Genomic DNA, 17,332 nt, shown 5'->3' with positions numbered 1-17,332 from the left:
ATTGATTGATGAAGATTAAGCCACCCAAAAGGTGGCACGGGCATGAATAGCCCGTAAGTGGTGGCCCTTTGGAGCCATTACCAGTATCATTAGCTGATACTGGAGATCTGTGGAGGTGCGACTGCACCCTGCGGAGAGGTCGTGACCTCTGCTGCTTAATGGGGTTCTGGGAGATCTTCTACTCCCCGGCCCCGAGGTCAGGCTTGACACTCCTCTCACTTCAAAAGGTTGGAAGAAATGAACAATGCATGTGAAAGCATAATAAGATCCTTATAAACAAATCCACAAGGGCCGTGACGAGGATTCGAACCTGGGTCCGGGAGCATCCCAGACGCAGGTTCGAATCCTCGTCACGGCCCTTGTGGATTTGTTCATATGATGCATCACGTTAGTGTGATTTCTGTGTGTAAAATCCTTATGTTCTAATGTTACGAAGCATGATGTCCTTCAAGAATGCCGTTCATTGCAAGAAACGTTTTTAATAACAACAACAACAGTTGGTGTTAACAAATAAAACCAACATTGTATGAATACAACTTAGATGCTGTATTTCTTTTCTTCGATGTTCTGAGACTTAGCTTTGTTGCGGTTTAATAATCCGTTAAAAAGCGATATCGCCTTGTCCACAGCCTCTCAACATCTTAAGGCATTGTGAAGGATGATATGGGGTTATAGGATTGAAACGTTCAAGTGGCTGAATTGATTGGCAATATTAATACACTTTTACGAATTTTAAGACAAAACTGAACGCAAAAGGATGCGTTAAAGTTTGACAATTTTACACCTGGGAAGTAGAGGAGGCAAGTCTGGTTTGTAAATTGTCTCGTTGATTTAAGAGAGAGATTATCAAGTCACACATTCAATGGTGGAATATTTGGTGGCTTCAAACGTAGGCTAAATATAGGACTAGGTGTGATTTGGTGTAAACAGGAGCTGCCTCCCATGAGCCGAAAGGCCATTAATAGACATACGAAAATACATATTTCATATGTCTACCAACCAAGCATAATCTCTTCCCCAGACCGGTGAAACACATTTCCCTGAGTTGAGTAGGCCAGCTAATCTGTTTCTGAGAAACCCGGCAAGTATAGACAGTTACCGGGTGACGCCATCCCCCCCTACCCCCCCCACCCCACGACTCCCACTTCCAAGCCTCGCCAATTAGGACACTAACTCAATCATTCAATTTTGTTAAATCGCTCTTCCGTCAGCCTTGACCTGAATTATGAGGGTATTCGCGGGTACACAGGACACGGGGCGCGCCAATTCAACTCGACTCTGACAAAAAGTTGGGTGCGACTGGGATATAAACCAAAGAGCGAACACATGTGAGGTGAAGTAAGAGTTCCACTTACTGGCAGGCGCTGTGCTGACCCTTAAAATAATGTGAGGGGAAGTTCTTGTGTTGGACCCGAGCCCTTGCCATCCCCACACACTTACTCAGCGGCAGCCGCCGGTAGCACACGCGTACTCCAGCTGAACCTGTCACGGCCGGTGAAACACAAACGATAATAATGTCGAACTAAAGGAAAAAGTAGAATATATAACGGCCTCGCTGGAACCATGAGAGTTGAAACCTAAAATTACTAGTCTGTCAGTCTCGTCAAGACTTGCAGGGGAGCCGCCATGTTGACAGTGAAGCTCAGCGATATTCGGAAGTGTCTTTTCAAGAAGTGAAAACGTGATATATGTGTGCAGATTGTAGCGTTACCCGGTAGTGTGCGTGTGTACGGGCTGGGAGTAGTGCCAAGTGTCTCGGAGAACTAGTCATAATCTTCGTGGGTCTAACACCTCTAGTTCAAGTTTACTAGCTCAAGGAGCCGTCACAGCCGCATACCCCTCGCTTCCTGCCTGTGTGTGTGTGTTGGGGAGTTAGTGAACACAGCAAACTGGCTGAGGTGAGTGAGAGGAGTGGTGGTGGTGGTGTGCGGCTGAGGGAGCAGACTAGTGAAGTATGTGAGGGCAAGGCAGCCCTGCGTGGGCCGCCCGCCATCATGTGTAGTGAAGACTGTAGCACCATCAACCCCGGCAGTGATGTTCTTGCTTTCTTCCTCGATTTGGTCAACCAGAACGAACTGTGGTAAGTCGTGCGTCAAGTTCTCGCAGTGTGTTCTTCACACACCCCATCATCCCCATGTTCTTCACACACCCCATCATCCCCATGTTCTTCACACACCCCATCATCCCCATGTTCTTCACACACCCCATCATCCCCATGTTCTTCACACACCCCATCATCCCCATGTTCTTCACACACCCCATCATCCCCATGTTCTTCACACACTCCATCATCCCCATGTTCTTCACACACCTCCATCATCCCCATGTTCTTCACACACCCCATCATCCCCATGTTCTTCACACACCCCATCATCCCCATGTTCTTCACACACCCCATCATCCCCATGTTCTTCACACACCCCATCATCCCCATGTTCTTCACACACCCCATCATCCCCATGTTCTTCACACACCCCATCATCCCCATGTTCTTCACACACTCCATCATCCCCATGTTCTTCACACACTCCATCATCCCCATGTTCTTCACACACCCCATCATCCCCATGTTCTTCACACACCCCATCATCCCCATGTTCTTCACACACCCCATCACCATCACCTTATCTTAATTACAAACTAAATCAATATTTTCTGCTGCAATTGGACCAATAGATTGAGAGAAGGGAACTATCAGGGGGAAAGCGCCAAGCCATTACGACTATATAGCACTGGGAAGGGGTCAGGATAAGGGTTTGGGAGGGGAGGGGGATGGAGTGGTGCCCAACTACTTGGACAGTCGGGGATTGAGAGAGGTAATGCAAATTGGAAGATAAAGCGTAGAGGCAGGATGGCTGGGCAGGGTGAGGCCCCGTGCCCGCCACGGGGGAACGGTAACACCCAGGTACCTATTTACTGCTAGGTAACAGGAGCATTATGGTGAAAAAAGACTGCCCATTTTTGTTTCCGCCGGCGCCGGGAATCGAACCCTGGACTTCAGGATTATGTATCCAGCGTGCTGTCCACTCTGCCACCAGCGCCCTTGTGCATGTCTGTCTGTCTGTCTGTGTCTGAGAGAGAGAGAGATGGGGGGAGGGAGAGGGGGGGGTGCTTTGCTCTTTTTTGAAATAGGCCAGACGCTTGGGGCTAGCCTAATGGAAGTTTCCAAGATGATTCATGGGGAATATGCGAGTACCATAGGCCAGTCGCGGCCATCCCCTTTGTTTTTCTTACACTGAAATCTGGTGTTTTGTTTTCCGTAGAGTTGTATACATGTTCAGTGCTTCGTAATAAAAATACAGTAAATACGGTGGGTAAATACAGGTTTGGAAGTAGTGTTGGAGCTTTATGGAGGAGGAGGAGGTCGCCGCTGGGGACCAGGAGGCGGGCCACACAAATATCAAGTGCAGGTTAGACACGTTGGTTGGCTATAATGAATTACAATTGCCCGCATGGGTTAATAGACTTACAGTTTTCTGTATTCATACGTTCCTATGTTGTGCTGGGGGGTGGGTGTGGGTGGGGGGAGCACAAGACTAGTAGTAGGGAGGTTGTGTGGGAGGGGGGGGGAGGGGAAGGGGGGAAGGGATTACGCGAATCCGCCGCCAAATTCCCTAGATGCCACAGGTGGTGGGCCAGGTGTTCACGCCACACCAATAACTACCCCGTGCTGCCCCAGACATGTCCTGTGTCGCAACACAACACCTCACTACTGCAGGGTTGTGGCAGCACAGGTGGTGTACGAGTCTGGCGTAGGTAGATGAACACTGAGAAAGATGAGGTCTAGTGTGGCCAGCTAGCACGGAATTCTCGATTGTGCGTCGAGAACGAACAAGACTGTACTACCCGGACCCTTGTGTATATATATATAAGTTGGGATATGGGTGCTGCATGGGTGACAGCTTCTCTCCCGTATCAACCTACTTTGCGCCCTGGAGCGGCCATTCCAGACCGACAACCAGAGCACAACTCCATAGTCTCCCGAGACTGATGGATGCCTACTACTATCACATCTAAAAACAGATAACATTTTACATGTCTTAATTGCTTTTCATGTCTGTTAAAAGCCATTTTCCGATTTCTAATATTTTGGGAGGTTTTCCCTGAGCGCCTGGAACCCAGCCAGGCCCCGCTGGAATGCCTCCATCCTGGCGCACCATTAGTGTTCAGGCTTATTTTCCATCTACTTGCTGATTGACAAAACCAAGGGTTTACTCCTTGCAGAGTCCCATTTCGATTTCCAATGGTTCAGGTGATTGGGCACCGTTCCTTCACTCCATCCTCGCATCCCTTGAGTTACATAGTTATCCTGGCTGAGGACTTTATCCTAATTACCTTACTATTCAAGAGACGTTTCGTCCAGCTGGTTGATGATGATTTACTTAGACGGAAGACTACGTTCACTTTAATAGTGTCTACGTGAGTGTGTCCTGTATTTTACCGAGAGCAGTGTTTACAGTGGCTTCATGTTTTTTTAAGACATTTTAACCAAACTGGTGCAAGGTGTAAATGCATCATTGTAAGCCCCACCTTAACTGTGGCATGTTAAGTATTGTGTGCATGTTCGTGGTCCCCAGACAGCAGCATTAAGCACACCTTGAGGATTCCTTCCAAATCAGGTATTATAATTACCATGGCACAATAAATACCTTGGGATTAATCTTCACTCCTCCAGCCTTGGTTGGCGCCACTTGTTCGGGTAGACGCGCGGGTCCATTACTGGCCGGGTCTGTACGGAAAGTAGGCAGTATTGTAACAAGTTTATTGTTATTTTAATTAACAAGTTTGGCAGATATTTTGTAAATATGAAATCAAATTACTTGTCGCGTATAGGACATTAATGTAGCTTTGGGGACGTTATTACGGAGCTGAGACGCCTCAGAATTGTTCATGTACGCTTCTGCTACTTGTTGTGTCTACGCAGGAAGCCCTTGGACCCTTCAGCGATGGTACACGTGATATCGTCTACCTGTGGAGGTAGCTCTTACCTGGTGGAAGGACGGATGGCAACTATCTGGATTCTTTTAGCACCTTCTGTCATAGTTATCTGCGAAAATAATCTGAAGGCTTTCCCCAGAGATGGATGCCCCCCCCCCCTACCTGCCCCTCTCCCCGCTCTCTGTGACCCCGTCTCCACCCTTCTTTTCCAGTAGTCCTATCTGTAGGTGTAGTGTGGTGAGTGTGTGGAACCGTCCCCTGGGTCACCATCCTGCCCTCATCATCAAGAGTTAGTAAGGTGGGCGAGGCTTGTAAACCTTTAGCCGAGGTGCAATAGGTACGCTGAGGGGGAACTGTCAACATCACGGGTTCAAGACTTGTCAACACTCTCCCGCGACCTATAAGGAGCGTAACTGGCCGGCCTCTCACAGTGTTCAAGAGATAACGCGATAGATACCTCCAAAGAATACCTGATGAACCAGGCTGTCATTCATATGTCAGGCTGCGAGCAGCCGCGTCCAACAGCCTTGTTGACCAGACGACGAACTGGGAGGCCTGGTCGTGGTGGGTCCTTTGATCCCGGATCCCCACTCTGTAGCTACAAGGCGTACTATTGGGCAGATTAGGGACCTGCCCCTTTAGTATCTTCCTTGTATATGTTACGTGATATCTTTCTCCTCCGTTGAAAGAAATGCATTCTAAGTTACTTAAGACGCATTTTAGACGTTTTACATTAATGTACACAGTATACATTGTAGAGAGTGTACAGCTCAGTATTCCAGGCGAGATATCACTAGTGATTTGAGTAATAGGATCTTGGGAACGGCATCCTTTATTTTGAAGGTTCATAAAATTCACCAGTTTGAGTCCGTGTTTGCTATTTTCGGAGGTACTGTATGAGCAAAATCCAGAATGGGTTTTTGAATAAATTTATTAATTATTGTTTTAATATTACACGTTACATAACGTTGATGCAATTAATGTCCAAATGATTTTCATAATTAAATAATTAATCGTATAGTTGGCACAAGGTTGAAGCAAATAGTTGTCCAAATGATTTACATAATTAATTAATGAGTTTAACATTACTATGATAAGTAGTAGGCAACATAAATTGTGTTGTGAAACATAACGTTGAATAACTGGAGGATAAATGTAAATAAGAATCTACTTGAGAATGGTCCAGGACGGACCGAAACGTCGTCGTCCCTTCACCTTCTAGTGTGTGGTCTGGTCAACATGATAAAATTGACTTGGGTATAGCGGTGGTAAGTGGCGGTGACCCAGCTCTGTGGGTCTGCTGCCGGCAGTCACATGTCGGGATGCGCCAAGTGACTAGGAAAGGAATAATAGGATTGACATAGCGGACAGGAGAAAATAAAAAATAAAGTAGAGGAAAAAAAAAGAAGTGAACGAGAAACGAATGGACGACTTCAAACTATTTGTGAAGACTTGACAGTTTGTTTCCTCATGAGGATGAGGCAAGGGGTACATGGCCCCCGCCCCCGCCACTACCCATGCCCTGCCCCTACCACTTCCCATGCCCCGCCCCCGCCACTACCCATGCCCCGCCACTACCCATGCCCCGCCACTACCCATGCCCCGCCCCCGCCACTACCCATGTCCCGCCACTACCCATGCCCCGCCCCCGCCACTACCCATGCCCCGCCACTACCCATGCCCCGCCCCCGCCACTACCCATGCCCCGCCCCCGCCACTACCCATGCCCCGCCACTACCCATGCCCCGCCCCCGCCACTACCCATGCCCCGCCCCCGCCACTACCCATGCCCCGCGCTTCTCACACTGCTCTTGTAACATGCAGCACAACACTAACTGTGGCTTTTTCTGGAATGGAAATGGAGACTGGTATGCAAATTGGTGAGACCGAATGTGGTGGTGGGTGTGGAGGTGGGCGTGGTGGTGGGCGTGGTGGTGGGTGTGGTGGTGGGTGTGGTGGTGGGCGTGGTGGTGGGTGTGGTGGTGGGTGTGGTGGTGGATGTGGTGGTGGGCGCCGGGGAACTATTGGCTGTGGGCGGTGTGGGCGAGCAAGTATGAGCGTCCCATGTACAGCGTTACAAAGTTAACAATAATCTTGTGTTCCGACTATTTGAACATTGCCCATGGTTATATTGGTTGTTTGCTGGAGTTGGTGGTTGTTGTTGTGTTTATCAACACTTTAACAAGTTTTTACTTCCTTTGGAAAAGTACTTTTCATACAGTAAAGTTTCGTGACACACATTCCTCAAGCCACACAATCACGCCCGATTGTTGCATTCGCCATCTTGGAGTCTGGAATGATCTGTATGCAGCAGACGAGATGGTGGAGGCGCAGTGGTTATGGCAGCCGCCCTCGGAGGCAGGCCCCGTGGGTGTGGGGCGGTGGGGGAGGCCCCGTGGGTGTGGGGCGGTGGGGGAGGCCCCGTGGGTGTGGGGCGGTGGGGGAGGCCCCGTGGGTGTGGGGCGGTGGGGGAGGCCCCGTGGGTGTGGGGCGGTGGGGGAGGCCCCGTGGGTGTGGGGCGGTGGGGGAGGCCCCGTGGGTGTGGGGCGGTGGGGGAGGCCCCGTGGGTGTGGGGCGGTGGGGGAGACCCCGTGGGTGTGGGGCGGTGTGGGAGGCCCCGTGGGTGTGGGACGGTGGGGGGGACCCCGTGGGTGTGGGACGGTGGGGGAGGCCCCGTGGGTGTGGGGCGGTGGGGGAGGCCCCGTGGGTGTGGGGCGGTGGGGGAGGCCCCGTGGGTGTGGGACGGTGGGGGAGGCCCCGTGGGTGTGGGACGGTGGGGGAGGCCCCGTGGGTGTGGGGCGGTGGGGAGGCCCCGTGGGTGTGGGACGGTGGGGGAGGAGTGAGGTAGTGTGCTAATGTGTCAGTCTGGCGGGTGGGATTACAAGGTGAAGCCTGCCCTGGTGCAACTCACGTGTTGCAACACCTGCTGCACTTGGTTTGACCTGGTTCCTAGCGAGCCGTGAGCACCACACGTCAACAATTCAACAGTTGGGCGGAAGGTGGCCACTGTGAGGCGGGAAGGGGAGGGCGGGCAGGGCGGGCACCAGCCAAGGGCCACAGTTTCCACGAGACTAACTCTCAATTAGGGCTAACGAGGGCGAGGTGGGCGTTGTGGCGGGCGGCAGGTAGACGGGGGCGGGTTTGAGACTCGCCCCCGACGGAGGGTAGCTTCCTCCCAGCCAGCGGAGACGACCGATCAATACTGGCGGGGTCGTGCATGGCGGCGTCGCCCCTCCCCCCGCCCCAACCTCCCTGCATGGTGGGCGGGGCTGGCGGTGTCGGGGGTGGGCTGGCGGTGTCGGGGGTGGGCTGGCGGTGTCGGGGGTGGGCTGGCGGTGTCGGGGGTGGGCTGGCGGTGTCGGGGGTGGGCTGGCGGTGTCGGGGGTGGGCTGGCGGGGTCGGGGGTGGGCTGGAGGGGTCGGGGGTGGGCTGGAGGGGTCGGGGGTGGGCTCGCAAGAGCCATACTAATGCCATGGGACATGCTTAATTAACAGGTATACATCAGGGACAATCATTAGGGGTATACATCCTACTAATAGTCACTGTGGTTATACATTCACCAAATGTTTATTTTCTCCGAGGTTTACACACACCAATTGTATACGTCAGGTTATATACTTTCACGAAGTGTATTCATTCTTCAGGATATAAATCACGAAGGATATACATACACCAGAGGTATACGTGCTCTAGGCACGATCACATTCAGTACACATACACCAGGACCTAACGTCAGGGGTACACACATATCAGGAATGACCAGAGGTGTCCGAGGTGAAAATTAATACATTATGAGCTAACTAAAGGGTAGACAGGTGACAAATTTGATGCGAAATCGGGCCCGTTGTTCCGCGGGCGGGTCCCTGGGCGGCCACGCCCCTGGTGCCCTGTAAGCACGCCCCCAAGGTGCCTGTAAGCACGCCCCCAAGGTGCCTGTAAGCACGCCCCCAAGGTGCCTGTAAGCACGCCCCCAAGGTGCCTGTAAGCTCCCGGGAGTGAGAACTGTGATTTCCCTGCTGCTACGCCTCCAAGTTGTTCCTCGAGCTCACTCAACCTCGCGCTCCCCGCGAACTGTGTTTCGATAACGGTACAATGTAGTCACACAGAGACTCTGGATGAGCGATCTTATGCAAGCCAAAATTCGCGGTGGTGTTGCGTGTGGGCACGGGAGAGACGAAGCCAGGCCGAGGGGCTAAGTTAGTTTAGCCAAAGAGCGCATTTGAATAATATATATTTCATGTTACAGCCCATTGTCTTCGCATATTTTCCTTCACAATTTATACACGTGTTTTCCTCGGTACACATTCACTAAATGTATATTATATCCTCGACGGTATACATATTAATTGAATTGGGTATACATGCTCCAATGGCACTGAGTGTGTTGTGGAGGGCCATTAGAGGTTCACATGTGCCATGGACCATCACCAAAGATCTACACGTGTGTGGGGGGTGATCACCGGGGGGCGGTATACATACTCTCCTCTCGATTAGGTTCTCACTGCCTTGTGTCGTGGACTCATGGCGCCCGACCTTGCATTACCGAACGTAATGGCTTGGCTCGCTGCACGATGGTCGCTCTCCAACGCTGTGTTAGTGTAATTAACTGGTACACTAATGCAATTAACCAGTATTGATGGCTGTGCCATGACATGTGCGTGCGTGTTTGTTTTGGTTGGTGTGCGGGTAGAGGTACAGTTGCGCGAGACAGACAGTATAGGGGGGGGGGGGGATAAGGGTGATGGTTGGGTTGGGGGGGGGGAGTTGCGGTTGCTGGGATACCATAGGTGACGCGGCCAATGCTCCACACAACGCCCCCGCGCCTCTACGCGGTGTGTGTTCATTCCCTTATCACATATCTTCCTAATCATCATAAATATACTACATTTTAAAGGCTGGCATGAAGAACGGCGTGGCTGGCCGCCTATCTATACTTATCCGGTCATTGTCTCCCGATGGGCGAGTGCATCCCGTGACAGATCTGGCAACTCCAGTCAAGTTGCCTTCGGCTTGATGTAGGCATTATATAACCTGTAATAACATATATATATTCCCTGAATTAGGCTCTGACGGTGAAGCTAACATTGTTAGCGTTAAAGTGTATTAAGTGGCCGGCACAGTAAGTTGGTGTAGTGGAGAGGTAATTGAGTGGTGGTAGATGGCAAGTGTCTGTGGGGGGGGGGGGGGTGCTTGCGTCAGCAGTGTTACGTCACGTGCTGGAGTGGTGGGGGATAGTGGTGGGGATGGTGATGGGGGGTTGTTATAATGACGGTGGTGGTGGAGCATTATTATAATGACGGTGGTGTTGGAGCATTATTATAATGACGTTGGAGCATTATTATAATGACGTTGGAGCATTATTATAATGATGTTGGAGCATTATTATAATGATGTTGGTGTTGGAGCATTATTATAATGACTTTGGTGTTGGGGCATTATTATAATGACGGTGGTGGTGGAGCATTATTATAATGATGTTGGTGTTGGAGCATTATTATAATGACTTTGGTGTTGGAGCATTATTATAATGACTTTGGTGTTGGAGCATTATTATAATGACGGTGGTGGTGGAGCATTATTATAATGACGTTGGTGTTGGAGCATTATTATAATGACGTTGGTGTTGGAGCATTATTATAATGACTTTGGTGTTGGAGCATTATTATAATGACGGTGGTGTTGGAGCATTATTATAATGACGGTGGTGTTGGAGCATTATTATAATGACGGTGGTGGTGGAGCATTATTATAATGACGTTGGTGTTGGAGCATTATTATAATGACGTTGGTGTTGGAGCATTATTATAATGACGTTGGTGTTGGAGCATTATTATAATGACGTTGGTGTTGGAGCATTATTATAATGACGTTGGTGTTGGAGCATTATTATAATGACGTTGGTGTTGGAGCATTATTATAATGACGTTGGTGTTGGAGCATTATTATAATGACGTTGGTGTTGGAGCATTATTATAATGACGTTGGTGTTGGAGCATTATTATAATGACGGTGGTGGTGGAGCATTATTATAATGACTGGTGTAGGAGCATTATTATAATGACGTTGGTGTTGGAGCATTATTATAATGACTGGTGTAGGAGAATTATTATAATGACTTTGGTGTTGGAGCATTATTATAATGACTGGTGTAGGAGCATTATTATAATGACTGGTGTAGGAGCATTATTATAATGACTGGTGTTGGAGCATTATTATAATGACTTTGGTGTTGGTGCATTATTATAATGATGTTGGTGTTGGAGCATTATTATAATGACGTTGGTGCTGGGGTTTATAATGTTTACATCATGGGTGTTTTATGTGTGTGAATAATAATAGAAGTTATACATGGGTAATATTAATTATAATGTGTGTTTATTTGCTTATTGTGAAGTTTATTTACTCTGGTGAGTCATGTGTGGCTTGAGTCGTCAGCTGACGGTTCATGTTTGTTGATGTACGTGTGTGTTCTTGCCTGTTTGTACTTGCAGGATCGAGCATTAGCTCTTGGACTCTGCCTTTCTAGCCGCCGGTTGTCTAAAGTAGTGTGTGTGTGTGTGTGTAATTACCTAAGTGTAGTTACAGGATGAGAGCTACGCTCGTGGTGTCCCGTAACAGGTGTGTGTGTGTGTGTGTGTGTGATCACGTATGTGCTTGTTGGGGTTTGGCTTTAGTGCTCGGGGTCCCGCCTCTCAACTTTCAATCGATTGGTGTTAAGATTATCTTGATGATTTCGGGGCTTATCGTCTTCGCGGCCCGGTCCTCGACCAGGCATTGCTTTTGTTACACACCCCCAGGAAGCAGCCCGTGACAGCTGACTAACACCCAGGTACCTATTTTACTGCTAGGTAACAGGGGCATAGGGTGAAAGAAACTCTGCCCATTGTTTCTCGCCGGCGCCTAGGATCGAACCCAGGACCACAGGATCACAAGTCCAGCGTGCTGTCCGCTCGGCCGACCGGCCCCCTGTGGGTGACATAAACCCCCTTTTTTGGATTCTGATTTCAGAAGGGTTTCTTTCCAGCACTCTGCTTCATTATCTTGTTCATGGTCAGGTTAATTTCTAGCCAACACTTGTTGGACCAGTCTTACAATCCGTCGAGGTAATCCTCAATGTTCTTGCACTCAGCCGCCGTTTACATTCATCGTAATTTATAAGTCTTCAACAAACACTAACACATGAGTCACATGAGGGAGTCTATACCCTCATGTGACTCCTGTGTTGTTTGGGTGTCACATGAGGGAGTCTATACCCTCATGTGACTCCTGTGTTGTTTGGGTGTCACATGAGGGAGTCTATACCCTCATGTGACTCCTGTGTTGTTTGGGTGTCACATGAGGGAGTCTATACCCTCATGTGACTCCTGTGTTGTTTGGGTGTCACATGAGGGAGTCTATACCCTCATGTGACTCCTGTGTTGTTTGGGTGTCACATGAGGGAGTCTATACCCTCATGTGACTCCTGTGTTGTTTGGGTACTTTATTTTCCACCCAAACCCCTTCCATCACTCGAGCTTATTTATACAACTTCTTCGGTTTTTAGTTTCATGTCTGGTACTGTGTGCATGATCTGTTTTGTCGACCACGTTTTTTTTTTATCTTTTAAGAAAATACAATATAAATCATATATACATAAGTTTTACGAGGCAATACTCCATTATAATTCTTAGTGAACAAGTGTTTCATTAGTACAGAATTTAGAAATCTGTGAAGTTTGCGAGGTTTGCCATCCATGAATCCCTGCAAGTTCTTCTCTTTTGTTGAAGGCTTTTTCGTCATGGTGCTTGGTATGCAGGTGTCACCTCACCTCTCTCAGGTGAGGGACACGTAGATGTAAGTTGTCACCTCGCGTCTGTCTTCCTTTCATATTGGTACTCTATACACCATCTTCTTTCTTGATGATAGCACTCATGTATTTTGGCGACTTGGTCGCTATAGACAGTTTGTCTGTCATCTTATAATTTTTTGAAAATTTCTCCGAATTAAACCTCATAACTTCTGCATCAGTAAACATTGAGAGAATTGAGTTTATCCTCCCTGAAAGATCATTTACTTATATGAGGAATAGGATAGGCCAGAGTACTGACCCCTGTGGTACTCTAGTGGTGACATTTCGCCACTCACTATCTTCTCTTGCCAAGACAATACAAAACTATGCAGTCTACCCTCCCTTCTCTTTCTCGTGAGATTTCGGTCGCATGGGCGTACTATTCTATTAGGTTTCTGGGGCAAGATATAACATCTGTGAAGCCGCTGTGGTGTCGCAATATAAGAGCCTCTTCTGTGCATATGTGCTACTGGCCTCTCCCTGAACAACCTTCCCCGTCACCTTGCATGATGTGCATCTTTGAGACACTAGCTTGTTGTTAAGTGCCTCCTGTCTGTCCTTGTGTGTTGACACTGTCCTTGTGTGTTGACACTGTCCTTGTGTGTTGACACTGTCCTTGTGTGTTGACACTGTCCTTGTCTTCCAACTTTCTGGTAGTTCTCTTTTCATTAATGTATTATACGTTATAAAAAAATGCCTCCAGTCTTTTAGTATCCACGAAGATATTGTCTGGGGCCCAAGAGCCTTAGTCGTATGAGAGGTGTTCATCTGGCCGTGTGCGCCGTGCTTCCATCAGTATTCAGTGTCAGTCACTTCACTGATCATCAAGTTATCTGGTTTGTGCTTGAAATAATTTACATATATTGGTGGATTTGTGCGTGGATAGTTGATGGAAGGGGAGAGGGGGCTGTAGAGGTTATTATCTTGGTCGGTCTATAGTGAAGATATCTTGGTATGTTGTGTGATCCGTCTGGCTGTTAACTTTCTTATATAAAGTGTGCTTGCTGGCGTATGTATTGAAGAGAATATCGTCTCGTGTATTTGAAAGGAAATTTGGTGTTTAATGTAATTGACATTTTCGTTCATGTTTCATATCTTGAATTAATTTATTTTAAATTGTTCAAAGAATAACAGTCTTGCCTGACATAAACTTGGCCCCGTTGCCTGACATCGAGCTACAACGCTCTCACATAGAGCTCCGCGACTCCGGCCACACTCAGCTCTCTGCTCTGCTCTGCTAAAAAAAAAAGCTGTGCCTCCTGCGTGGCCCCTGGCACCAAGACGGTCTCTCACAGTACCATAATTATGGCCTTGGGCTGGTTGGTGGTGAGTATTTGTGAAGAGTGTCATGACCCATGCAAGTTTGTTGTGGGGGGCGTGAGGCCGGTCTCGTAGGACCCACCGGGGTATTGCGCCTTAAAGCTGGCTACCTCTCTAAATGTTCACTTTGGTGTTGCTCTTCAGTAAAGCACAAGATAAGAATCCAAGGCCTGTGGTCGTCTCTTAGTCGGGTGGGCCTCGTCTAGTATTGAAATATAATTGTGGATAAATTGTTTTGGCTGTATCATCATGATGTGGGAAGGGCGCGTCTTGTGTGTGTTTAATAATAATAATACGGTTTCAGGATGATATAGTGTATAATTTCGTGTACAAATTAAAAGTGGTTTGTAGGTGAATTGAACTGGTAGATCAGTGTGTGGCGCTGGAGTTGTGCTCCATTATTGCTCCTCCTTGGAGCGCCTTTATTGTATGGTGTGGCCTCCCCCTGGTGGTTGCTGAGCCCCCCAGGGGAGGAGGGACAAGCCAGGGGTCCCCACCAGTAATGGTGCTGGTACACTGGCGCCCCGGGCAACAGGACCAGTGTCCCAGATTACTACCAAGATTATAATTAAATGAGTTTTTGCCATATGAAAGTGAATGTTGAGGATTTGTTAAATAACTGGTGGATGTGGGTCAGGAAGCGTGTCTGGGAACGTTGTGATGCAGTGAAGATAAGGCATTTGTACTGGTCTAGTTGTGCTTGTGGGGGGTTGAGCTTCGGCTCTTTGGTCCAGCCTCTCAAGTGTCAATCAACTGGTGTACAGAATCCTGAGCCCGTTGGGCTCTGTCATATCTACATAAGAAACTGTGTATGGAGTCTGCTTCCACCACATCACTTCCTAAAGCATTCAATTTGTTAACTACCCTGCTACTGAAAAAAATATTTCTAACGTTTCTGTGACTCATTTGGGTACTAAATTTTCACCTGTGTCCCCTTGTACATGTGCCCCCTCCCCTGGTTAAATAAACTATCTTTATTTACCCAATCAATTCCTCTGAGAATCTTGAAAGTGGTGATCATGTTTTCCTTAACTCTTCTGCCTTCCAGCGAGGTTTAGTTCCCGTAGTCTCTCCTCGTAGCTCATATCCCTCAGCTCGGGTACTAGTGAGCGTTCAGCACACAGCATAGCCTTTCACGATCAAAGATTACATTCACTCCAAAAAAATCTACCACTTACGGGCTACTCATGCCCGTGCCACCTCTTGGGTGGCTTAATCTTCATCAATCAATCATCAATCTGAACCTTCTCCTATTTATTTAGTCTTGTGCTTGACTCCATGCGGATTCCATGCTCGAGCTGCATACTGTAGGATTGGAACTGACATATATGGTATACAAGGTTTTCAATGATTACTTACATAAGTTTCTAAAAGCCGTTTTTATGTTGGCTACCTGGCATATGCCGCTGATGTTATCCTCTTGATGTGGGCTTTATCACACATCAGGGGAGAACTACTACTCCTGAAACACTCCCACTGGGAAGATTAGCGGGAGTGCATAGCCGGCCGCTTCATGGTACAGGTCTGGGGGGGATATCAACCCCCCCCCCCCCCCAGGTCTTTCTCACTCTCCGATTCTTCAAGAATTTCATCTCCCAAATGGTACCTTGTATCTGGCCTCTTGTTCCCTACAGCTATTTTCATTTATTTTACGCGTGTGTGTGTGTGCGGTGGGGTTGGGGGGGGGGGTGAAGTTCCAGTTGTGTGTCTGGGGGGTGGGGTGGGGAGTTGGTGTGTGCTCACTTAAGAGTGTTTGGTGTAACAGGAACGGCTGGGCCTCACATTTCCAGTTGGTGGAAATCTGTTGTAATTTTGTCCCTTCAGATCCATATATCCATTATCTCTCGGACGACCCTGAACCTCTTATGTCCTTAAAAATCACTCTTGACAAATATCGGTGTGGGAAAAGTTGTGGTGCTAAGTTAGAGAAACATGCTCCCAGGAGTGTCTTGTTGGGTGTTTGCCTCTAACACACACACACAATACAAGCCACTCCTGAGGCATGTAACCTGTCGTATTGTTATTGCTGGCCGGGTGGAAGGTGCCAGGCAAGATCTAACCCAAATCTCAAGTTATTATTTTTGCTTGCATGCGGCACACGACCTCCTTAAGGGGTGTCGGAGGTGTTCTTTCACCGAGTGTAAGAGGGAAGGTAGAGTAGACCAAAGTGAGGGAAGATTATTGTGCGAGTCAATATACCTGAAAAATGTCAATACAGTCCAGTATACTGGAGACGGCTAATGGTGTTGCTCGGTCTAATATTATAGAGAGCTATAGTGTAGTTTAATATAGAGGGGCTATAATATTGTCAAGTATAGCCAGATAAGTGGAGATCCAGTTAAGGTGGTAAAGCATGGAGCAGCTCACTACCGGCGAGGGTACAGCCAAGTCCGGTACAGGAGGGGAGAGCTGTAGTGTAATACAGCACGCAGAGCCAACCTTGACGTCACACTCCTTATCAGTGCTCACGTTTCATTAGTTTTGTATTGGCTGAGTAGGATGTCTGGCCGGGCGGGGGGGGGGGGGCAGCTGTAGTCTGCGCGCCACACATACATGAACACTTTGTGTGTCCGTCCCTGAAAGAGACATTACTAAATGTGATAGAAGAAAAAGTAGGTCGGGAGTTAGAATATATATATATAATATATAATATATATATATATAATATATATATATATAATATATATATATAATATATATATATAATATATATATATAATATATATATATATAATATATATATATATAATATATATATATATATATAATATATATATATATATATATATATATATATATATATATATATATATATATATATATATATATATATATATATATATATATATATATGTCGTACCTAGTAGCCAGAACTCACTTCTCAGCCTACTATGCAAGGCCCGATTTGCCTAATAAGCCAAGTTTTCCTGAATTAATAGATTTTCTCTAATTTTTTTCTTAGGAAATGATAAAGCTACCCATTTCATTATGTATGAGGTCATTTTTTTTTTATTTGAGTTAAAATTAACGTAGATATATGACCGAACCTAACCAACCCTACCTAACCTAACCTAACCTATCTTTATAGGTTAGGTTAGGTAGCCGAAAAAGTTAGGTTAGGTAGGTTAGGTAGTCGAAAAACAATTAATTCATGAAAACTAGGCTTATTAGGCAAATCGGGCCTTGCATAGTAGGCTGAAAAGTGAGTTCTGGCTACTAGGTACGACATATATATATATATATATA

General features: G+C 47.5%; 1 protein-coding gene across 11 annotated transcripts in view; it reads left to right on the top strand.

Annotated features, from left to right (window-relative positions):
• LOC123745316 (serine/threonine-protein kinase WNK1) overlaps nucleotides 1-17,332 on the top strand; it is a 340,974-nt gene that overhangs the window by 176,038 nt on the left and 147,604 nt on the right. Inside the window, exon 1 of one of the 11 annotated variants that reach the window (XM_069300718.1) lies at nucleotides 1,939-2,080. The exons of the other annotated variants lie outside the window; for them this stretch is intronic. Within the exon in view, the coding sequence (XP_069156819.1) occupies nucleotides 1,995-2,080 (86 nt within the window). The 5' untranslated portion in view covers nucleotides 1,939-1,994. Of the gene's footprint in view, nucleotides 1-1,938; nucleotides 2,081-17,332 lie in introns of those variants that run through there. 11 annotated transcript variants of the gene reach the window in all.

This window comes from Procambarus clarkii, chromosome 44 (assembly GCF_040958095.1).
Source record: "Procambarus clarkii isolate CNS0578487 chromosome 44, FALCON_Pclarkii_2.0, whole genome shotgun sequence".
In the NCBI taxonomy this organism is placed as follows: domain Eukaryota; kingdom Metazoa; phylum Arthropoda; class Malacostraca; order Decapoda; family Cambaridae; genus Procambarus; species Procambarus clarkii.
The sequence above is the reverse complement of the archived record's forward strand: the minus strand, read 5'-3'. Positions and strand labels throughout refer to the sequence as shown.